The sequence below is a fragment of the Lonchura striata genome, chromosome 5, assembly GCF_050655825.1.
Source record: "Lonchura striata isolate lonStrDom1 chromosome 5, ASM5065582v1, whole genome shotgun sequence".
In the NCBI taxonomy this organism is placed as follows: Eukaryota; Metazoa; Chordata; class Aves; order Passeriformes; family Estrildidae; genus Lonchura; species Lonchura striata.
In genome coordinates, this window is record NC_140707.1 from 48,703,842 (window position 1) to 48,728,596 (window position 24,755).

The window sequence follows — 24,755 nt, forward strand, 5'->3', positions numbered from 1 at the left end:
AATATTTGCACAGGAGGTTAACTTGGTGAAAGCCTCTGTACAAGTGTTTGGATTAGTTTCAACTAGATATAAAACTAGTGCAGTTTAATTTCTGTTAATGAACCTCTTAAAATCAGGTAACCATCCAGTTCAATAATTTACTTATCCTTCCTGTTACACACTCAAAGCTTGGTCATGCATACAAGAAAAAGGCCTAAATTCTTTAGTTCTCACTGAAAACCTTTGCCTTCACACCAGAATGCTCAACAGTGTTGTCATTAGAGGAAGCCATGCAGAATGGACAAGGAGGCTTGGGATGGCTGAATGGATACAGGCCACTACTGAAGATAGCAAGAACTACATTCTTTCAGGTTAAATTCACACTTAAAATAAGGTTATTTAAATAAGAATAGGGCTTGGTACATGTGAAAAAAGTCAAAAAATATTTATTTTAAAAAAAGGTTATTTTTGCCTTTTAAACAGTACTTGCTTTTTCGGTTTCATAATTTAGTTCTGTGATTAGTGTACCATATTTTACATTATATGTGGGGGCAAAGGAGGAAGGGAGAGAAGTAAAATGGAAGAGGAATTAATTCTGATAATGAACATTTCCAGCTTCCAGCAGCTGGCCCATCAGACTGAGATCTCTATGGATGCAGTGTGCTCCCATTCTACGTCACGTATCATCAGCATCAGCAGCGCTGTCGTTATCGCTCGCCACAAGGACCTCTCTGTTCTCGTAGGTCCAGAACCCATTCAGGTCAATTAGAATGCTGGTAACAGTGTCTCCTTGACTGCTATTGATCAAGTCTTGAAGGGAGATTTTGTAAGGGTCCTTAGGCTTCACCATATCAAAGATTTCATCCTATAAAAGACAAGTCAAAATTGGGAGAAAAGCCCCACACATTCATGAGCAGAAAAATAGCTATTTCATACCATATACAGAATGATCTTTGGGTAACTAGTGTCACCCACACCAATTTACAAAAAGCAGCTGTTAAGCCCCAAAGCATTTAAGATACAAAGCACACTGACTGATTTGCTACAGTTTGGAGCAGTGTCCTCAGCTCCCACATCTCAAGTCAGAATTTGCTTTTCTGGGGAGGCTTCAGCCTCAAAGTGGCAAAATTAATCTCAGTTCACTTGTATAAGCTAAGTTTTGTAGAATCTCTTGTACCTTTTTTTTTAAAGGACTGAAACTAAATATACAGTAAGCTGTAATCAATTTTATAGGCTGTTTGTTTCAGTCACCAGTCTGCCCCCAAGGAATGATCTCCAGAACTGTAAAATGGACTTAGCAAGTACCTTCAAGTGTAAGAAACAGCAATGTGTATTTAAAAGGTAACTTCTCTATTATTAAGGAAACTACTAGAACATATCAGTTATTTTACAGAGCAACTGCTGACAAGAAAGGCATTTTCAAATTTAGGAGTAGGACAAGTCAGTTTACTTCTAGTACTCTCCAAGGAAATACACGGCAACCTAAGAATTATGATGTAACACTATTAAATTATTAAATGCTTATTCAAAGATTTTACACAGTACTCTACTCCATTTGGTAAAGCTAACCTTGACATCTTGAAAAGAAACTGGTTCTTGTCCATGAATTTTCATTTGTTCCTGAATAGCCTAGAAAAAAGAGAAGTTAGGAATGGCTAGTGCAGTATTATACTGACATTGTATGAAAGTTATTCAATGCTTCTGCATTTTAAGCTGTATTGCCCTCTAACAAAGCATTCATGGTACATTCATTTTTCTTCCACACGTGAGGCAGGGGTGAGTTAAGGCATTATCAAAGATACACATCTCTAAGTTCACAGTTCTTAATGAGTATGAGATAAATCTCACTTTCATTATGACCAGTGTTTGAACAATTTGCATATTATCCCTTAACATTCAAAACTTAAGATATTAATACACTCGAACCATAAGGTTATATTTCTGACAGTATGAAATACAGACTAAGGAAAGAGAGAAGGAAAATGACCAATCAGCAGAAAGACAAATCAATTACTTTAATGTGGTACTGTTTAAACATCTGCATCAAACCTACATCTGCAAGTAACAGCTATGAACAAAACTGTTTCACTAGCACAAGCTGCACAGCCTTGTCAGCACAGCCGCTGTAGGTGCAGACCTACTCACACTTAATGCTAGCAGAAAAGCAATCATTCACAGAGTCAAGAGGAACTGTTCTGATTCCAAGGAAAACTGAATGTCCCATGTCCAAAAGGAGACTTGTTACAATACAGAAATAAGGTGGATATAAGATCCTGCCTTGAGCAGGCCTGAATGCTTTACTGATTGAATGAAGTACGTACCTTGTTCTTCATCCTTTAAGCATAGAGCTAAGCACAATGACATTATTTTCACAGTTATAATACAAAGATCCATATAACAAAATTTGAAGTGTTTCTCCCTCTGTCTGAATAGAGGGAATCCTGCACATGAATAAAGCATCAAGCTCATAACTCAGCTGAAACCATCCACAGCAAAAATACTATTTTACTGCATAGCACTTCCCTTCCCAAGATATCTCAGGTATCCATGAGAAAAACAAAACAAAACAACAAAACAGCTTCCCCTTTCCAAACTAAAATCACCACTAGTCAGAAGAAAAAAAAAAAACCACAACAACAAAAACCCATCACACACAAACCAAGTTTGGAAGAAGATTGTAAAATCTTAAATTAATCTTAACAGCAACTAAAAAATTAAGCTTAGTTTAAATCTATTTTGGAAGCAATGTGTACAAATGCAGACTATGAAAAATGCCATAAGCTTTTTGCAAGCAAAGCAACGCATGAAAAATCTCACAGCTGTATAGACCTATCAATAAATTTCATTATCTTCATTTCTTTTAGGATTACAGCTGAAATTAAAACCATGGGCAATAATCAATTAGAACCATCATAAAAGATTTTAACACGTAAGCATCCCACAATCTTAGAACAATTTTCAATTAAAAAAACAACAAATAAATAGAAAATATTTCTCCTACTCAAAATCAAACCAGTTAATTTCAACTGCAGATAAACTACTGAAATTATCTTTTGAAATCTCTCCAATTTTAGTCTTTAAAAAAATTAAATCTTCTTAGAAGTTGTTACTAGCCTGCCTGTGGCTATTGGTAATTTAAAGTGATTTCCTGCAGATCTGCATGCAGAAGCACATAGGCTGTAACACTATAAACACAGAAAATGGCCTACTTGTATAAAGAGACTTACCCTAAAGAAATAATTAAGGGAAAAGACATTCAGGTGTCCTTTGTTCTCTATATCAAGCAGTTTGAAAATATATTGCAGAGCTGCAGGCTCCTTTCTGTTTTCTAATGCAAGCACAAAGTCCAGGTAGGTTTTATAGTCCTAGAAGTAGATACAATCACGTTTATTATAGTCTTCTTTCTAAATTGATTTTGCAAGCAGGAACTCTGTAATTGGCAGCTATTTCATTCTAGGGGATCAGTTTATTTTCTGAAAAAGACAACATGAAATAAAAAATGGCTGCTACCACTAATGTGCACGGAAAAGTTACTTTTTAATGTCTGCTGATAATGGGAAATCTTGCCATTTTAGAGGCAAAATAGCATTCCAAGTATAAATCCAAATGAACCATGCCATATATATGCTTTTAAACAATGTTTAATACATCTTTAAACTGCTGAACATACCCAACTAGTGAAGAAAAAATACATAAAATGTTTTCATTATCATAAATTAAATGTCTAGTGGCAATAAGCTACCGGTACCACATAGTGAACTATATGGCCAATTAAGTAGATAATCCTTAAACCAGAATGAGTGGCTTGGGAAATTATGTGCCAGAAACATTACTTAACGTTCCAAGTAAGTATCACACTTTTTCATTAGTATGCATTCTTGGTTTTGCAGTCAAGATAAGGACAGAAATCCTACAGCCCTGTGTGTATAATTACCCTGTTTACCTGTAACACCAGGGAGTTGTGCTGTCATTCAGAGGGAGCCTGACAGCCTGGAAAAATGGTCTAACAGGAGCCTCATCAAGTTCAACAGAGGGAAGGCAAAACCCTGCATCTGGGGAGGAATAGCCCCATGTACCTGTAGAGTTGGGGGCTGACTATCAGAAAGCAGCTTTGCAACAGGCCCTTGCAAAGGCTGCTGACATCACCCTCAGCTACATTAGGAAACACTTAGCTGGCAAGTTGAGGAAGGTGATCCTTCTCTACTCAGCACTGCTTAGACTACATCCAGGCACTGGGTCCTGCTCTGGTCTCCTCCATGCAAGAGAGATGAACCTACTGCTTCAAGTCCAGAACAGGACAACTAAGAGAATCCTTCATGAGCTCAATGATCATGTGACTCTAACAAAAAAACTGCTCAGGTGGCAAAAGGGCTGTATAGTGAACTTATCACTTCACACTCCAGTCATCTGAATGCAGACAAGAATTGTGGCTGAACATTAAGTAAAGCTTCAAAAAATACAGATATAAGGTGTTACTTTAAATTAGTCAGACTTCTCATTTTTCACAGCTATAGGAAGCTTACCATGAAAAACGTTGTCTTCATGAAGAAGGTGTAGCTAAGATGTAGCTAAGCTTACACAGCTTAGCTAACTTGCACTTATCTTGCGTGTGCCACTTGTCTTTGGTTCTCTTTAAAACATTGCATTTAACTAAAAAGTATTGCTGCATCTATACATTTGTTCAACATGCACTTTGTAATTGAATCTACAAGTGGCTTTATCATAGGCTGTCTGGGTTCTCTATCACCTCTGCTTTTTCAAACAAGCAATTTATTTTTAGGCCACACTACAATCACTTTGCTCTTAAGAAAATTAATTTTCTCATGTGTTGCATGGTCATTTGTGGGCACAATGATAAACGAAAGTTACTTTACCTCAAGCTACTCTTTAAAGATATTGACTATTAGACATTTCTCAAGTCAATAAGCCAAACATGTTATGCTGTGGACAAAGGGAAAACATGTAATTACCATTTCACCATCATAAGTTAAGCATTCCTGAAAGACACGGTCCAAAAATATGTTGGTGAGAGTCCCTGTTCCATAACGGGACAGCTCTTCTTTGCTGAGCATGCCATTGTGATCTTTATCAAGGTTTAAGTACTGACCTAGGAAAGAGATAAAAAAAGCAAACCATAATATCAGAACCTCTATCAGGAAAGAATTCTTTCAACAGAGAATAAACATTGAAATGCTAAATTTTTCCAATTCCATAATAAAATTAATGTCGTTAAGTGATAATTTACTAGATCCACAATAATATTCACAGAGCATCAGAAATAAGCACAGACCATGGAGGGAGAGAAGTGGGATTACTATAATGAGGTGTTAGCAGTTCTAATGTAAGTTAATAGCTGTGGATACTGAGAGAGGAGCAGGAGGCTAAGAGCATATTACTTTACACATATGCTGTAATCATTAATAAAGAGCTGAAGTCCATGCAAAGGAATGAATAGAGCCAGAAGAGAAGGTTACAGAGGAATCTTGTACCTTGTGCAACAAAGTGACAGATTTTAAAACCACAATAAAGAGCAACAGCGGAGAACCAAAATTTTAAAGAAAGTCAGGAAGATAAACTGAAAGGGTGAATACAGGATTTGAAAAGACAAGTTAGCAGCAGGATTTAACATGACAAAAGCAGAGGAAAAATAGCAGTAATAATGTGACTAAGTCATACAAAAAAGAGGAGAAGAAAAGTGTTGGCATATAAAGGAACCTACCATAAACTCTTAATGCAGAAGGAGCAGAAAACCAATTTGTTTCCTGACTTTCTTTAGAAAGTTCTTCATCCCTTAACTAAACAAAACATAAAGTTAGAAATCAGAAAGGGTCAATTAAAATACAACAGTATATGTTAGAGACCTTTACCTCCAGTAAATCATCCAGGAAGCTGCAAGCTAAAATATCCTGTATCTTTATCTTCCCTGCAGCAAGAAAAAGAAATTACATTTTAACAGTTGCTCAGCCAACATATCCATTTGACTAGTCTCATTTAGGTAGTTCTACTTATGAAAGAAGTATTTGGAGCAGAAAAAGATGCCTTTTTAAGAAACAAAAGCTAAACAAAAGCTATGTCTAACACCAAGGATAAGGCCCTCATTTCAGAGATAGAATAAAACACCTTTTAAAATGTTTGGACAAAACTAGCCTGATACTGGCAGGAGCTATCCTGAAGCCTTAAATGCCAGAAAACTAGATTAAAAGAAATGTGAATGTTCAACATCAACTACTCAAAATATAAAATAAAAATGCAAAGAAAGCATGCTCAAAACATTTGATGAATAATAATAGTCTCGTAAGTGACATGATATTCTTACATCTTCAAAACTACAGCTGTGACACAAAGCTAAGGTAGCAGAATGCACTTCTGCTGGTGCAGCTCTGACAGGTGCACAGACACTGTGCTAACAGCTGTGCATAATGATGGCACTTATAACTTCCCACACACCCTCTCCAAACGTTTGTAATTACCTCTGTCAGAGGCTGCTGCCCACACAAGGCAGACCTTTACAAGGGGCACAGCTGGACCTTGCAAACACATGCAGTTTGTGACTTAAATCAAGGGCATAGGAGGGAGCTACACTTGTAACTAGCATTATCAGACCTAACTGCAGACCTTTTCTAGTGGGTCTACATGGTGCACACAGATTTATTCACAGGAAAAGCACATCACTCTAACCATTTCTGAGCATTTCCACCGCTCTGACAAGCAGTTGTGCTGTTGGTTGTGTTTTCTATTAACCTAAACACTTACAAAACTAGCTACTGGTAATGGCTCATTATGATGAAACAGTATCTTATTTCTCAGTTTCTAAGAGGTAATTCTAGAGTACCTCAACTGATAGGTATCTCCAGGAATTCATTAGTTGTAAAAGTAGATTACTAGACCACAGTAAAGGGTCATGGTCTTCAGTGGAGAATAATCTTCAATGCTGAACAAAAGCCTACCAGGACAACTTCACATTGCTTTGAAAACACAAGTAGCTTCAGTGGAAGCATTTTAAGAGACCTACCTGTTCTGAGAGGATCCAGAAAGAAGAAGAATTTTCTAACTGCTGTGCAGACATAAAAGGAGTAAAAAGATTTTTCTAAGCCATCCAGTTGTGGCAAAGTAGGGATCAGTTCCAAAATATAGTTTTCTAAATCCTGCAGAATTAAGAAAAGGAAACAAGCATTAAACATTGCTAATTGTTCCATGTTTGCTATGTTCCTCCCTGGCTTTCAAGTGTATTTTGTTAAAAATACAGTCCTGCAACAATACAGGAAAGAGCATGAAAGCAGGCAAAAATGCTTCTGTCTATGTGCAAGAAATCCAAGATCATATACAGGCACATGTGATTCCAGGGCTGAAACAATCTATTAATAAATCAGAATTTAATAAAGTACATGATATTTATATGTAAATATAAATGCATTCCACTGTGCCTTTTTTAAATATCAGGAGCATAACTCCTGATTGGATTATCCCATTACTTAATATTCTTTAATAAATCTTTTTTCTTTGAGTGGTAACTAGGACATTTTTATTTATTTTATAATATTACCTCCTTTTAGAACAGGAAAATAATTCACTGAAGAATAATTTGTGATTTTTATCATACCCTACTAAACCTAGTAAAGTGCTAATGACATGAAATCTTTGTAGATACAATCCTTTTTTCAGAAAATTACCCATAAGTTTAAAAGGCTAGCACCACTCTCACCACATCTCTTGAATACATTAATTGCAATTTATCCAAACAAATGTGCTGACCCCAAATCTATGTTATGATATAAGATCTTACAAGACAAGGCTAGAAAAAAATTGGGATCTTTCTGATGCTCTGTCATTTGATTTAAAGAGAGACGTTAAGTTAATCAAGAATTTACTTACCGATTCTCTGAGGTAGCCTTGTCCTGCCACATCATATAAACTGAGACCTATTCTTGTCTGATGAAGCCATACTGTGAAACAGAAAACAGAATTACAATGCAAGAGACCTATGGGGTTTTTGAGTGCATGCCAAAATTTGATGTTATTCTAGAGGCTGCAAGGCACAGTTGGATTTTAAGTGCCTCTTCCCATTTTTCAGAGATTAAGCAAAGCCATGTCATGTACTGCTTAGAAACACTGTTTCAGTCTCTGAATTTTTAAAGAGTCACTTGCAGTATACTATAAATATACACTTCATAAATATATACTATTTATAATATAAATATACACCATTGCTATGACTGCCTCATAATAACTAGATGTGAAACATGGCTGAGTGGACACCACATTTTATTTGGTGTATCACAGAATGGCGAGGATTAGAAGCAACTGTAAATCACCTACTTCTAACCTCCCCCTGCCACAGGCAGAAGATGCCACCCACTAGATCAGATTGCTCAAAGCCCCATCCAGCCTGGCCTTGAACACTTCCAGGGATGGTGCATCCACAACTTCTCTGGACAATCTGTTCTAGTGCCTCACCACCTCTGAGTAGAATATTTTTTCCTAGCATCTACTCTAAATGTCCCCTCTTTTAATATAAAACTGATTCCCCTTGTCCTATCACTATCTGTCTGGATAAGAAGTCATTCTCTCTCCATTTTATATGCTCCCTTAAAGTATTGGAAGTCCACAATGAGGGCTCCCCCAGAGCCTTCTCTTCTCCAGGCTGGACAACCCCAACTCTCTCAGCCTGTAGTCATAGGAGAGGCTCACATCTTGTGCTGACGCCAGATGGGGTCTCAAGAGTCTCAGAGCAGAGGGGGAGAATCATCTTCCTTGACCTGCTGGCCATGCTTCTTTTGATGCAGCCCAGGCTTTCCAGGCTGCAAACACACACAGCTGCTTATATGGAATTATACAGATTTGCTCTCTCACTGACTTAGAAACATGTAGCAGTGCATTTTCAGTGCATTAAACAGCTGCACAATGTCACATACAGAGAGACTGCTACAACCCCTCATACCGCACCAGAACTGTAGCTACAGCCAAAGCTCAGGCCCTCACTTCTGAGTTACAACACAAGAATTAGAATCACACAAGCATCTATCTTTGTCATGAGGAGGCACATTATTTGAAAATCTACAGGACAATGTCCTTGAAGCCATTGTTAAAGCACTTTAACAGTGATGGCAGTACAGATTAGATTAATAAAAACTATTATTCATATATGCAACATTAGATTTAACTCTCATTTTCTGAAGAAATAGTTCAAAAATTCCTCTTAAGCAATATGAGCTGTCCTTCATAACATTGACTCTTCAAGGTAAGTGTTTCTTGTGGTGTGCTGGTGTGCTTAGAGTCAGATGGCAGACATTACACAGTGAGGCTCTTTTGTCATTGGCTTAAGTTAAAGGTAAATTCATCACACATGTACTGATTTGGTGGTGATGGCTATTTTTTTAAAATTTTTATTTTGTTTGTTTGCTTAGAAGAAAGGCATCATCCTAAATACACAAGACTCAAAACTTCATGTTGAAACAAGCTCTGAAAAACCTCTGTCCATCTGGGTGGGCCTTTTTGAAATACATACAATTCTAACAGATTTTGCTGTAAGTCTCCTATCCTGCAGCTTTTGGATTTGTTGTTGGAAATGGAACTATTACTCATTCCTTGCATATTGTGCACACCTGCGTATCATGCTTCCTGCTCAACACATTTCTCATCCCCTGCACCACAAGATTTTAAGTCAAGCAAGCTGAGCTGCTCAGAGAAAGGTGCTGTTCTCCTCTCCTGAAGACTTTAGCAGATCTAAGAACACAGTAGTCAGGACAAAAGATAATGAGAGAGTCTTCCTTTCTGCTAGCCAGCCTAGTGCTTTTAAACAACATCTAATACAGATTTTTTTAAAAAGGCATTTGTCAGCTCAATTGGCTAGCTATAATGAATAGCTAAAAACATGGTAAGTTATAAGCACAGAAATATACTGACATATCTGACAAACAGTTAGAAAACATCGACAGCACCACTCTGTAGAAGGATAAAGAGCAAACAAAGCTATCTGCCCAACCACAGTGGTTAAGATCACACCTGCCATGGAACTGTATTGCTTTGCACTTCACAGGATTGCCTGAATAAAGGAAATCAGAATGACAATATATATAATAAACAGATCATGCATATCTGTGGCCGCAGAGAGGTGGATTTCAGAGGTATGATGGACTCCCACCTTCTAGTAACAAGAAAAAAAAACCCCAAGCCTCAAGAAAAACAGCATTTGCAGTTAAGGGCAGATCCCACTGCTGTTGAAGGGAACATCAAATAACTTACAAAGCTGAAAACAGCCTTAAAATGAAACAATTCCTAACACAGAAGAAGCATCCACTAACCTTTTCGCATTACATAATTGAAAAACTGCATGATAGATATTCTTCCATAAGGATCATTATGGAGTAACTTAGCAAAGATCTTCGCTGTGAAGAATTGCCTGTAAAACAAACACGAAGCTACTTCTATGCATCTGATTACACTGCACTAACAGATCTAGTTACAGTATTTGACATTTACAGATGCTGTAAAATAATGTTTTCAGACAGAATGTCTTAATATGCTACATTACACTCATTAGCTGGAAACCTACCAAGTAACAACAGCAAACTCAATAAAAAGCAGCTACATTTCTGCTCATGAGACTCTTCAGTGATATAGAAATTTTGAGAGCTTTTATTCAATTTCTCTTTATTACAATGTGTTTAATAGCTTCCAATCTTCTACAACAATATGCACATAAAAGAAGCTGCCAGTATTGACAAATAATTGGCTTCTGCCCAAAGCTCAATCACAAAGCTATGTGCATCACAGCCATCTCCAAAAGGAACATAAAGAACTACCATTCACTGTGCATGTCTGGAAGGAAATTCTGCATCAGAAGATTATCAGGGAAGGTTGGGCAATATCACTGGAGAGATGATTTCCAGCTCATTTACATAATGTGCTGTTTGCTGACCACTATCATCTAAAAATGTTCATGCTGATAAAATTTTTCTTCAAAGGGATTTACTACCATTCTTTTACGCAGCTCTATTACAAGTCACCTCAGAGAGGCAGAGTACACCTTTGCAAGGATGTAAAGTTCATCAGTAACTACATGGATATGATTTTTTCTCAACATTAACCTGTTCCCATCTATTTTAGCAACTGAATATAACAGTAGCACTTAGGTTTAGTCAAAATGAGCACATACAAGAGAAGAAAGCCTTACTTGCACTTTGGTCCAGCTTTTTCACCAACTTTCAAGAAGTTCTCATAATTAATCATTGCTTCTTCCCCAATCATTGGTGATGTCTGATGTTTGTCCAGCAGAAACCACAGATTCTTGAAAGGTATTTATATTTGGTTAAGAAGAGATCTCTTTAGGGACAGCAGTGTGCTTAAGATATAGTATTAAAGAAACTCAGCAAAAATGTGGGCTTGATGCAAGGTTTTCTCAGTTAATCAGGACACATGGTCAGTTCAGCCAGAAAAGAGAGTGTGTGTTACTTCTATTCCCTTAAATGCTGCTAAACACATGCACACTCTCCCTCCATCACTAGCCTTTCTATGGTCACACTCCTTTTGTCTTCGCAGTGTAATAAAATCAACCATCTTAGGAGTCTCTCTCAGCGATACCTAAACAGAACTTATGAACTTATTTCATTGTCTGGGCCCACCAGGGAAATCATTGCAACATGCTGGAAAACTGGAAGCCATCAATTTAGTCCTCCCATACATCATAACAAGGAAGCTTCACACTGGCATTTCCAGTCCAATACTAGGCAGCACTTCAGCTTTACCAAGTACTGTGTGCCCAAATACAAAGCACCTCACCATAAGATTCTGTGGGCAGACAGGAAATCATCAAACTCTGACAGGACATAATCTAAATCCATTCAGGAGCTATTCTAAGACATACAGAAATTATTTTCCTACCTGCAGCTCTTCATTATCCAACAGCTCTCTACTCTTCCTTTGCAGAAAGACAGCTCTAGATTCTTCTCTTAATTTCTGAAGCAAGACTTCATCTTCAGCTGGCAGCTGGAAACATTGTGACATTTTAATTTTCATCACAGGACCATTCAAAAACTACACATCCAGCAAGTATTCTTAGGTAGTCTTGAGTCACATGCTCTGCTTGAAGTTGTTCACTTGACAGAAAATAGCAAGTCTACCAAACTGGCTTCTGCTACAAGGGATATCATTTGCATACTGTCTCAAACCATTTTGATAATGAAACACTTACTTAAAGCAGGACATCTTTAACAGGACAGGCAGAGAAGTACCTCATACCTGATAACCCATCAAGTAAGCACTTTCCCATGGTCACCAGGTGTGAGAGCTCACCCATAAAAGACATTTGTTGTGCTTTACTCAGGAGAAACAGAACATTCTGTTTTGTGGTAGGCTTGACTCTCCAAAGTGTGAAAGTCTACTAGACTTGTATGGCCAACAAATAAGATGAAAGAACACCTAATGTGAAAGTTCTGCCAATATTTATGTGCCAAACTGTACAGCACCACTGGAACTTGGAGAGTTGCACGTGTATCCATCAACTGAAAATTAGGTACTTGAGAACTGTGCTGGCAGAAATGTGAGACCCTAAGGAATACGTGACCATGAGAGGTTTGGCAGCAGCTGAGTGGTCAAGCTGCTGAGTGACAGCAATATCAAGGTGTCAACATGTGCTCCCATCCCAATCTGATTGATGCTCACAACTAGGTTGCTGCACCAAGCATTTCTGATAGATGATGCAAACAACAGATCCATCTCTAGTCTGCAAGACCACTGCCCCACCATTTTCATGAGGCAGCATCCCATTGTGTCTAAGCAGAAAATGGAAGATACATACATGTTACACCAGTATGTCAAAATTTAGTTAGAACATGGAGTGCCTCTGAAAGACAACTTCCTATCTTTACCAAGCAGACTGATTAGCAAAACATTTCACTGACTCTGGTAAGATTCTTAATGCTTATTTAAAACTGCTAAAATTCACAACTGTACAAAACAAAAAATTAGACTAAGCAATTCACATCACTCAGATTTCAATCTGCTTTAGCTTCTGAAGCTGCAGTGTCCATGTGAGTGAGCATAAAATTTCTGTAACATAGAATAACCTCCTGCTAGAAGTTTACCTGGATACTTCACTTACCCTGTAGTAAAATCGTGGTATGTTTGCATATGACATATTGTCGGTTTTTTTCCCTCCTTTCCATTCCATGTAATATTTTGTGAACAATTCCATTTCTTCATCCTTTAGCTCTTGTTCACTCTTTTTGGCTGATTGATACAGAAAAGAATGTTAACCGTGTATTCCAAACCGAGTTCTAACATAAGAAGGGGCTTGAAAAACAGAGCTAATACTGAGGTTTATCTGGTTGTGCTGTTTAGCAACATAAACACGAGGTGGAAATGAGTATAGACAACAGTTTACTCACATAAACTGTGTAAGAGTACGTCCCACAAGTATTTGGGGCGTATAAGCACCTCTGCCAATGACTGCAAGGTAAGGAGCAGCTCACGCAGCAGGTCCACGAGGACGCCCGGCAGAGCAGCAGAGCTCCCGCCCCAGCAGCAGCAGCAGCAGCACTGTCTGAGACGCTGCGAGCCGCCCCCGGATCGCCTTTCCGGGGCTGTCGCTGCGCCCCGCGCGGACCGCTCCCAGCCGGGCTGCGGGGGCCGGGCGGCGCAGCCCGCACCGCCCCTGAGCTCCGGGCCCTGCGAGTCTGGCTCTCCGCACGGCGACTCCGGGACCCGCCCGGCCCTGCGGCAGCCCGGGCGCGGCGAAGCACGGCAGCACCGCGCAGGCCGGCGCTCGCCCCGCCGGTGCCGGGGGGAACCCGGGGCTCCCGCCCCGCCCGCTCCCGATCCCGATCCCGATCCCGGGGCACTCACGCGCGCGGCGCGCGGCCAGCCGGGCCCGCAGCCTCCGCTCCCACTCCATCGGCACGCGCCCGCCGCCCCGCGCATGCGCGCTGTCCCGCGCGACGCGCCCCTGCCCTTCGAAGCTCCTTGCCCACACCCGACATGGCGGAGCAGCCCCGTCCCTCCCGCCGGGGCGCGCGGATCACGTGTCGTCCCGCCCGCTGAGACGCGATTGGCTCCACGCGCGGGCCCGGGCCCGCCACGCGCTTCCGGGCCAATGGGAAGCTAGCCCGCCCTGCGGTGGGGCACGCGCCCGCCGCGCATGGCCGCCGCGCGCAGCCTCAGGTGGGCCCCCCGCGGAGGGACGGGGCAGAGAGGGGCGAGCGGGAAAGGCTTCCCGAAAGGCTTCCCGAAAGGCTTCCCGAAAGGCGGCGGTACCGGGCTGGGCCGGGCCGCGGGGCGCCCAGTGAGGCACGTGGGACCTGCGGAGTCTCCCCGTAAGGCGGAGCAGCCTGCCGACCTCCCGCTAGTTACCCGGGTAATCTAACGTGTACCCGGGACCCCAGTGTAATTACCGCCCGCGGTGTTGCTCTGCCTCTTTGGCAGGGGCGTTACCAAGGGTTTGGGATTGGGAAAACAAGTTAAACGGGAGTTTGTCACCAAGTGAAAAATGTGTGGGAAGTAATGTAGGAACCCTGAGACTGCCTGCAGGATCGTCGAGCTACCTTGGGTTTGGTGTTTGCTAGCATGCAGATGTAATATCACAGGAAACCACGGAGCAGGTCATGATGTCGTGGTGTTATTTTTATTTTTAGGAAATCTCCTGACTTAACTGGGACGAAGGCAGGAAGAAAAACCCCGTGCTTTTTGTGTAGCTGCGTTAGTGTTGCCTTTCTGCGTACAACGTTGACAGTACACGTTGCTGCTGTGACCAACAAACAGGAATATGTAAAACATCTTCTCTAGAAAGAAGGATACCCTCATTTTGGATGATTGTCCTCACAGTCTAAGCGATCGATTTTTGTGGAAAAAGATTTTACCATTGTGTCTTTAAGAGACAAAAAGGACTCATGAAACAAGCTTATACAGCTTGACAGCTCTTGGACTTCTATTAATAAACATCCCCATGCAAACTGTATTTTTCATTTTATAAGCTCATCATACTAACCGTAAGACAATTTGGTCTTGTGATGGCACTCTTTTCTCAAATTAGTCAGCAGGGTTTTCAGGCTTTGCTATGGAAATGTCACATATTCTGGCCTTTTTCAAGATGCCAACAACTGTTTGCTGTCTCTTTGGGCATCCCTAATAGGGAAAAAATTAACTCTTTCAGTTTTATGACATCTTCCAGCACTGCTTTATCAGTGGACCCCAAAGAAACTGATGTCTTACCTACTGAGAAAAAGTCTAAAATTGATTGCAAAGAAGGAGAAGGATGGGATGAGGAGACTAAAGAAATACCTGAAGGGAAATTCCACTATTCTTCCTCTGTTGGAGCTGCAAAGAAATGGTCAATGAGTCACGTTCTGTCAAGGCACAAGTTTAGCAAAGTGCAGCCTCCAGAAAAACCTTTGCAGGCTGAAGAATGGAACAAACTAAGGGAAGATTTCCAATCACCTGAAATATTTGAAGAGGTGATGCTGAACAGTATGATCAGGTGCAACAGCCCCATTGATGTGGCTAAGTCCTTGCTGACCCACCTGGCAAAGCGTAACGGGGACATTGCATACAGTGTGCTGGTCAAATACCTGACCCTGTGTGTTCAGCAGGGACAGGTTTCAGAAATCCGTGATGTGCATGACATAATGAAAGCCAGGTTTAAGATTTTAGAAAGTGGGGCTTACAGCCTTCTGATCAGGGGGTTGAGCAATTCAAATCAATGGAGAATGGCCTTGACTGTTTTGGAAGAAGTAAAAAAGATTATGATTCCCTCACGGATGTGCTATGAATCTTGTATCAAAGCAGCCAGCCATCACCAAGAAATGAAACTCGCCTTTGAACTGTACAATGAAATGTTGGCTAAAGGTTTGGTCCCAACCTTGGATGTCCTGCAGTCATTTTTTGACTTCAGCAGGGGTATGAAAGGTGCTGAGTTACAAAAAGAGCTCTTTGGTATCCTCTTATATTTGAGAGAGAACCAAATATACCCTCACAAAACATTTATGCGGAGTATAAAGCTATGGTTTGAAAGGTAAATAAAGTTTAAATAGCAAGATGCAGTTTATGAGGAGGAGGAATTCAGATTATCCCACAGATCAATTCTGAGACCCATTCAACATCTCATTTTTATTTTTGTGTCTCCACAAGAGACATGTTGTCATTAAAAGATGCATTTTATTTTTGCTTACAAATTACTGTGAAAGTTTAAATTTTTTACTGGTTTCACCTTTTCTTTTACCTGTTAAATATTGTTCCTTGGTACAAAAATTAGGAAATTGTGTTGGGTCAATGGCAATTCAAATTCAGCTGACTTACTCTCTTTCTGGGGTGCTAGATAAGGAAAATTGACAGGTGTATGAGGGCTTTTCCTGTAATTTATTGGAGTGTAGAAGTAGTAAGCTAGTTGAAAGTTAGATAGTTTCTCTCTTTAAAGAAAGAGGCAGCAAATTCCACTAGGTAAAATGAAGATTAAACGCGTTGACTTTGTTAATCTCCTAGTATTCTATGCAATCTTAATAGAAGGGTCTATATTTTAGCACAATATTTAGCTGGTCACACTTATCATGAGTAGTGATTGTCTGACTCCGCAGATTACAACTAGTTACAGTGCCCATGTACCATGGGGTTCACCTGAGCCCATTCCATATTTGTCATGAGGTTGGATGTGTGCCCAGGTTTGATTGATATGAACTACAGAGCCATTTTACAAGTTAGTCTTCCTGGATGGAAAATGTGGTAGTGGGAATGCACTACCATTATTGGAATGGCTTATGAATGTGTTGGGCAGTAACTTAAAAGTTGTCAGTGCACACTGATTGTTTGTGTGGTTCTTAAAATTTGGGGACAGCACAAACTGCTGATGTTGATGGTGTTAGTTTTTTGCATTCTGTTAAATGCTGGTTGTTTATATAATATTTCCAGGTGTTGCTAAATTAATATGGATTTTTATATAATTCCTTTGTAAGGTAGATGATTGCTTGGTTTTTTTTATTTCTAAATGTTGACCAAAATATAATTATTCTGACATGCAATTCAGATATTTTTAAATAAGAGCCTACCTAATGTTTTTATTTATCTTTCCCTCCATACCTATTAGTTTACCAGGAGGGAACTGGAGAGGACACCTGACCAATGTTAAAGACAGGTAAATGCAAAATTCTTTTTATAAGTGAGGTTTTGTTTTGATTCGTCTATATTGAACCCCTCCTTCTAAAATACAAAAAAATTGCATTCCCTATATACAAAAGTATTTCAGTCCTTGAGAATATGAGCCTTTGTTATGATGTATGATTTGGCAAACTCCAGTTTCCAACTCGCACATTAAACAAGACCCAGCATGCATATTTGGAAAAGAGTTACGCTTAGCAGAGCCAAGACAGAAAATCACAGTGAAAAATAAGAGGTGCCATTTTACTGTGTGGCTTATTTGTCTCATGTTTAGGATTTAAAGACTTCCTTTTTGGTTGGCTTTATGGTACTGTTGTTTAACACGGTCTATAGCAGAGCAGCTGTGGTGTGTAGTGTTCTCTTTTTGAAAACTGATACTGTTTGCACACTGCAGTTAATTTGTACAGATGAAAGATTTCTCCCTATCTCATTTTCAGTGAAGACAAAATGGTTCTTACATTTTCACAGGTATATTTGGGTGTGTGTTTCTATTACAGTGCAGTTTTCTTAATGTCTGTAAATTGCTATTTTAAATGTTATTCTATTTGAAACCTTGCTTTATGCTTTTGTAGCAAATCGGCAATTATAAATGTATGAATTATGGATGTCTCCAATGGATTATGGGGGTTTTAGGTGGTTTATAAAAATACTCTATGTTGCATACTGTGAAGTAAAAGCACAATGTAGAACCCACAGTTTTTGAAGTCCTTGAAAGAACAGTGATAGTTCATGCTATAAAATAGATTATTATTATGTAAGGATGTGTGGTACTGTACTCTGTTATAATAATTTATCATATTTTAGACAGCCTTTTCCAGCCTTTAAGAGTTTTAAAATCCTAAAGTCAATTGTCTTGACTGAGAACTAAGTCTATTTTCTGTCTTACTGTCTGTAAACAGTTTAAGACTTTGAGAGCTAAACTTAGATCACCTTACATTTTATCATGGGTTAAGCATCTGTGAACAAAATGGTGACAAGTGGTTCCATAGTGATTATTTTGTTAGAACTGTAAGATCACTTTATTTTGAACTAAACAAGTTTGAGGTAGCCTACTTGGATAAGTATTTGAACAAAATTAAAGTGGTTTCAAGAAAATAAAAAGAATATAAGAGCTAGTGACTTTCGTATGATTGTACCATGTTGGGGCTCTTTTAAGAAATTGTTCTCATATACAGACTATTGACAAGTTAGTAATATTTAATGAATTTCTTATTTAAAAGCCTTTTTCCTTTTATTTTCTTGTTTCACTATTATTGCAGTGGACAATGCCCAGTTTGCAAGCATCAGCTGGAGGAAAGTAACCTCACCGAAGAGGAATACAGTCATCTCAGTGAGAGAATAATAAGAGATGTGATACATGGAACTGACACTTTTAGAAAGACAAGTCCAAAGGTAGGTCTCTTACACTCTCAGGTTCATTGGATAGAAGTAATGTGCAGTATATATACAAGTAATATATATGAAAGTAATGTTCAGGCACTTTGAGAAAAACAGAAATTTTTTTCTTTGCTTTAAATTGATAGGTCATTAGATAGGCCATGAAGTACCCTATGTGTCTTTTTCAGCTGTGTTTATAATTTGCATCTAAATCTCAACATCTTTCATATTTTATTTGTTCTTACATTTTCAGCCAGCTGTTAATGGATGCTGAAATAATAAAAATGTGGGGGGTTTTCGCATTAAAAAATTAAAGTCTTTTGATCTTCCAAAAGCTGAATTTTAAATATGGAATAAAATCCAGTGAATGGAACAAAATAAGACATCTTGAGCTGGCAAAAAAGTAAAGAACTGGTTATGGTGTTGTTCTGTCACCTTTTACAACCCACCAACCTGTAAACTGCTCCTCAGTTTTAAAGATGCACTTTCATATTTATAATTACAGTATACAGTATCAAGCTTTTCAAAGGTCATGGTGAACATATGATAGGGCCTGATTTCAGACACTACAGTATATTGCAGTGACTTCAGTAAAGCTTTTGACACTGCCTCCCAAAGCATTCTCCTGGGGAAGCCCATGGTTTGGACTGGTATGTTCTCCCCTGGGTGAAAAACTGTCTGGATGGTCAGGCCCAGAGAGTGGCTGTGAAAGGAGCTGCACCCAGCTGGCAGCCGGGCACCAGTGGGGCTCCCCAGGGCTCAGTGCTGGGACCAGTCCTGTTTAATGCCTTTGATGATGATCTGGACAAGGGGATCAAATACACCCTCAGCAAGTTCACAGACAGCACCAAGTTGGGTGGGAGTGTTGAGCTGGAAGGCAGAAAGGTTCTGCTGATGAATCTGGATAGGCTGGATCAATGGGTCAAGGCCAATCTTGTGAAGTTCAACAAGGCAAAATGTCAGGTCCTGGACTTCTGTCACAATAACCCCAGGCAGTGCTACAGGCTGGGGACAAAGTGGCTGGAATACTACCCAGCAGAAAAGGACCCAGGGGTGCTGCTTGACAGCAGCTGGACATGATCCAGTATGTGTTCCCAGGTGGTCAAGAATGGCAATGGCATCCTGGCCTGTATCAGAAATAGTGTGGCCAGCAGGACCAGGGCAGTGATTGTCCCCCTGTACTCAGCACTGGTGAGGCCACATCTCTAATCCAGCATTCAGTTCTGGGTCCCTCACCATGAGAAGGACATTCAGGTGCTGGAGCATGTCCAGAGAAGGACAATGGAGCTGGTCAAGGGTCTGGAGAGTAAGTCATAGGAGGAGCAACTGAGGGAGCTGTGATTGTTCAGCCTGGAGAAAATGAGACTCAGGGGAGACCTTACTGGTCTCTACAAGTATCTGAAAGGAGGCTGCAGCCAGGTGGGGGTTGTTCTCTTCTCCCAGGCAACTGTCAACAGGGCAAGAGAGCATAGCATCACATCAAGCGGTGCCAGTGGAGGTTGAAGTTGGACATGAGGAAGAATTTCTTGACTGAAAGGGTGATAAAACATGTAATGGGTTGCCCAAGGAGGTGGTAGAGTCACCGTCCCTGGAGGTGTTCAAGAAACGACTGGATGGGGTGAGTGCTGAGGTCTAGTTGACAAGGTGGTATCAGTCACAGATTGGACTTGATGATTTTGGAGGTTTTTTCCAATCTTAATGATTCTATTTCTGACACATTTTGTGTGGAGATAACACATTTGGTGGTAGCAATACAGAACAAAGTTGAGTCCCACTAGATGGAGCCCACACCACATCTTGGGTGTGGGCTTTATCTTTGAGTATTGATTGGGTGTTTGCTGCAGCTGGCACCTCAGTTCTTCACCAGCTTTGAAAATATGGAAGAGGACACCAGGTTTATTCTTCAGGCTTTCATGTTTGTCAGTTACAGAAACTTGAAACAGTCTTGGAGTATTTGTAATACATGCAGCCTATTGTGCAGTCATCTAATTTCCACACAGATCTAATTATCAGTTCAGGACTTTTCATCTAATATACTTGTGAATTGTACATGAGAATAAAATTCTCCTTCAAAATGTAGCATTCATTTTAAGTTTTAATAGATATTGAAGTTCTATAATATAAAATAAACAAAAGGCTGTATTTTATTGAATGCTGTATGGCTTGAAAATTTCAAATGGATCAGGTAGACAGGGCTAGGTTGGCAGTACCAGTTGAAGGTGGAGAGATTTAGGAAGGGAGTTCTGTGTAACAGGACCTTCACATAAAATCTGAAGAGTAGTAGAAATTATGTTCCCCTGTGTGAGAGCCTGATTGATTAAATGCATACAATCTAATGAAACAAAGACACAATACACTATATTAAATTTTGATGTCAGTAGATTCTGTTAGTCTGTGTGATAGCTGAAATTCCATCATTTATCACTCCAGGGCTACCTACTTGTTAGTTTCAAGTTGATCTCATTCCAATTCTGTATCAGCAGCTTTTATATATATATATATATATATATATATATAATTCTCCTGAATGGGGATGAACTCGGTGTGTTTACTGTTGCTTGTAAGCTTAAAGTCTGCTTCCTCAGTGAATTTTGAACATGGATGTGGGAGTAGTGGCAAAACAGTGTCATAATGTATCAGATGTTTCCAGAAATAAATTTGGGACTTTTTAGTGCCTTTGTGCTATGAAAGCAGACATGTGGTGATGAAAATATGCTGCCCATTTTAGGTATGTCAGACTGTGTGACTTCTTCTGCAGCCAGGGGCTTCCAGAGGGGAACTAGATGATGAGGCTGAAATAAGGATGTGAGCAAATACATTTGAGAAGGTGAAGGGGGATTTCATTTTCTAGTCAGTCATTTCTTTTGTAGTGGCTGTAATTCAAACAGGACACTTTAGCTTTGTATTCTTTCTTTTCTCCTAACTAGTTTTCTTTAGTGGATCTATATTCCCTGCAATGAAATGATTATTCAGGGAAACAGTTTGAGTTGCTTTGAGCTCTAAATATTTTTTCCAACCATGTATCAAATTGAATATATAAATGCATTTGGAATCAGTTTTTTTCTTCACTGAGGAATAGTATTTTGTCTTATTTTTGCAATAGCATCGCTGCATTATTTTATTTCCATCACTTAAGAATAAATGTATTCAGAGTAGAAAATGAGGAGCAAAGACTTGATTTGTTGAGGAACCCCCAAAAGTAGGTTGTTGTGCAGTGATTAAAAAAAATAAGTCTTTTTTGTAATTAGTTTTAACAATGAAAATCAAACAGCATAGGTTTGTACATCAGAATGGTAGTGAACACTATTTACAAATATGTTGAAAAGATGGCTTGCATGAACTATAAAACTGATTATCTGTGATGAAATGTTACACATTAAAAATAGGCATCAATTCAGATCCTTATGCATAGCTTCTGGAAGGTCTACTAGGATGTCATATGATGATCTAATACAGAGAGCTGTAACCTTGCAGGCTGCCATAGAAAGAAAACAGTTATAGTAAGACTATCACCTTTTGTACCAAATTTCTATGTGATATTTTCTGTCAGATGCTTGTTTACCCTGGCTGCATTTAATTGGGAGCTATGCCATTGAACCTGAGAGGATATAATTGGTATGCTGAGAGTCAGAATCAACTTTTGCTGTGATGACTTTTATGTTGCAGCTGCTCCTGGGTGTTTACGCAAATGCTGTAATTTCATTCCCTTTGTGGCTCCTACATACCTCTGATAAGCCTGAAAGGACTGTTGTGCAGTGGGAAGGAAGCTCATGGGAGATGTGTGTATGTGCTGTCAAGAAGGCAGGAAGAGATGGGGTTGTGCTCATGTGAATTCCCACACCAGATCTGAGCTAAGCAGGGATATTCTTCTAGAACATAAGGAGACGACAAAGAGGAAGTAGCCCATTCATCTCAGTGTTCTTTTGCAACTGAATGAGGTGGTGCTATTTCCAAGGAACCTTGAACATAAAATTCCTACTCTTACCTTTTAGATTCATACGTTTTTTTTTTCTGTAAAGCTTTGGTTCCCCTTCCAACTCCATGATTTGCCCCTAAATGACCCAAAGGGGCTTAGCGTATATGTCAGTCCTGTTCTGAATGTGGCACAGTATTGCCTGGGATAAGTGTGCCATTTTCCTCCTCTACCTCTATTCCCATGGATATTAGCCAAGTCCTGCACCAGCAGTGCCCGCTGTGGGCAGAGCTGTGAACAGGCAGCACAAGCACATCACAGCCAGTGCCTGCAAGCACCTTCCTGTTCCTGACAGTGCCTGCCAAGGCTACAGCCACAGGAGGTCCTGACTCAGGGTTATTTGTGAACTCAGGCCCGTGTAACAGAGGCCAAACATATTGTGTGCAATCCAGGGTACATAGAGATATCATACACAATACTGAGAAAAGCCATCCTGTTTAGAAGGGTTTGAAGGGGATTTCCAGGCTTTGAAACTGTAGGGGAAATATTCAACCTGTTGGGCATAGCAGCAAACAGATTTAAGAATGCTCCACCAAGGCGCCTTAAAAAAAAGAACTGGCTGGGTTTCAGTTGGACAGCTGAATTTTATTTCTCACACATGATGTTCATTCCTATATTTTTCTTCTGATACCAAGAAGCATTGTTGAAAACAAATCAACCCTCATAACTTTGTATTTTATGAAACTGTTAAAAATTGAATGTTTTCACTTCTCTAAAATACACCCTGTTTGATAATAGGGGTAGTTACATTATAATTAAGTGCAGTATAATATTCTGTTTATCAGAATTTGCTGTTTCCTTTCACTTGAGGATGTTGTCATTAAACAAGAGAGGAAGCACTGCTTTTTCTGCTGTACAAAGCTTAAAGTATTGTGACTTCTTCTGGAGAAAGTATATGTTTAATACTGTAGTTTTAAATTTTTTAATTTAACTAGTGTCTCTCCACCATTCCTGATGTGAACAAAAACTTTATTGTTCAGAGGAAGTGACAAACAGCCTTTTCTGCAGTGATTTGAATACGTTTTAGTGTGGGGTTTTTTTAATTCTTATTTTTGAGCTCTGTACATTGTCAGGAACATAATAGCCTTTCTTGTATTTGTCTCTTTGAATTTGCTCATGTATCTCCTTTGTAAGTTAGATTACTTTGGGTTTTGATATTTAGGTAGTAGACCTTTTGGATGGTTCAAGAATTTGACTAATGCCATGATTTTTATTTCTAGTTGCCAACATATTTCTTATTTAGACTTGAGAAGAAAAATGTTCAAGAGATTCAATTTTTCTGTGATTTTGAACTTGTGATACACTTAGAACTGTTACAGACATTAAAATTATTTCAAAATACTCATGTGGATTACTTTCATTACTCTTACTAATTGTTTAGTTATATTTTCTTTGTTTTGAAATGTTTATTTCTGTTCTAATGTTTAACATAGTATCAGTAAATACTAATAATGAATTCTTTCCCTCATTTTTGTTGTGGTCTTGAAGCTTGTAATCTGGTATGGGAAGAAATACATATATTTCTGTTCTATAAATCTATAAATGTATTTACAGAAGCTGAAATAGTATTGTCTTACAAAAAATTACTATTTTTATATTTATTACTGCTGCTTTTCCAAATATTTCTCGCTGTATAAACCATACTTTTGGAAGGTACACTTATTTAAAAAAAACTTTAAATGAATTAATTAAGGTAGCAAAACTAGTCATGTTTTTCTTGCTTGCTTTTTCAAACAATAATTCCTACAATTCTGTTTTTTTACAACCAACCTCTCTTGCTTTGCTCTAATATTCCAGGCTGAGAGTTGCATTTCATAAAATGTCATTTCATAATTTAGCCAGTTAGCATAGTCAAATGCTATGAGAAAAGGTGATCCCACTAGTCTCACCTGCTACCAGTCTCATTCCATTTCCTGGCTGCATTTTCATGCCAGGACAGTCCTCTGTGTTGTAACCTCAGCAGAGGGACGGGTGGAGACTACAAACTCTTGTATGGGCCGAGTTCATCCACTCGAGTCTTTCTCCATGTGCTAGCATGTGTGCATAGGTAGTTGAGGGAACAAAGCCAGGAATGAATGGCTGAGGAAAGGGAGAAGGTGGAAACACCCCTTTCTGGGGCACCACCAGTACATACCAGTATAAGATGGTGGTGAAATAGTGCATGAGCTAGTGTGGAATGCAAAAAAAATGCAACTATTTGTGCTTTTGCCAAGGTATGAATGGACTTGAGCCACCCACGCCGTAGTGATTAAACAATAAATTATTTAAAAACTCTTTAAATTCTTAA

At 39.3% G+C, this 24,755-nt stretch overlaps 2 protein-coding genes across 3 annotated transcripts in view; one reads left to right on the top strand and one right to left on the bottom strand.

Moving 5' to 3' along the window:
* Nucleotides 1–123: 123 nt before the first annotated feature.
* On the bottom strand, nucleotides 124–13,890 carry PPP2R3C (protein phosphatase 2 regulatory subunit B''gamma). The gene is made up of 13 exons (XM_021542689.3): nucleotides 13,822–13,890; nucleotides 13,079–13,206; nucleotides 11,860–11,964; nucleotides 11,153–11,265; nucleotides 10,281–10,378; nucleotides 7,852–7,922; nucleotides 6,992–7,124; nucleotides 5,847–5,902; nucleotides 5,699–5,774; nucleotides 4,950–5,086; nucleotides 3,207–3,344; nucleotides 1,549–1,608; nucleotides 124–844 (listed from the first exon to the last, which is right to left on the bottom strand). The coding sequence occupies exons 1-13, from the start codon at nucleotides 13,868–13,870 to the stop codon at nucleotides 656–658; spliced, it is 1,353 nt and encodes a 450-aa protein (XP_021398364.2). The 5' UTR covers nucleotides 13,871–13,890; the 3' UTR covers nucleotides 124–655.
* A 193-nt stretch (nucleotides 13,891–14,083) lies between these two features.
* PRORP (protein only RNase P catalytic subunit) overlaps nucleotides 14,084–24,755 on the top strand; it is a 38,120-nt gene continuing 27,448 nt past the window's right edge. Inside the window, exons 1-4 of one of the 2 annotated variants that reach the window (XM_021542692.4) lie at nucleotides 14,084–14,329; nucleotides 14,607–15,982; nucleotides 17,048–17,095; nucleotides 18,378–18,510. In XM_021542692.4, coding sequence (XP_021398367.3) covers nucleotides 14,982–15,982; nucleotides 17,048–17,095; nucleotides 18,378–18,510 — 1,182 coding nt within the window. In that variant the 5' untranslated portion in view covers nucleotides 14,084–14,329; nucleotides 14,607–14,981. The remainder of the gene's footprint in view (nucleotides 14,330–14,606; nucleotides 15,983–17,047; nucleotides 17,096–18,377; nucleotides 18,511–24,755) is intronic. The other variant, XM_021542691.4, reaches the window with a different exon arrangement.

Bases quoted from the DNA above. Each gene is read 5' to 3' on its own strand.
- PPP2R3C (XM_021542689.3), bottom strand. From the start codon at position 13,870: ATGGAGTGGGAGCGGAGGCTGCGGGCCCGGCTGGCCGCGCGCCGCGCG. The intron at 5,903-6,991 runs GTAGGTCTCTTA...TTCTTGCTGCAG, and splicing joins TCTGGATCCTCTCAGAACAG to GGAAGATAAAGATACAGGAT. The intron at 5,087-5,698 runs GTAGGTTCCTTT...TCTCTTTCCTAG, and splicing joins TTCTGCATTAAGAGTTTATG to GTCAGTACTTAAACCTTGAT.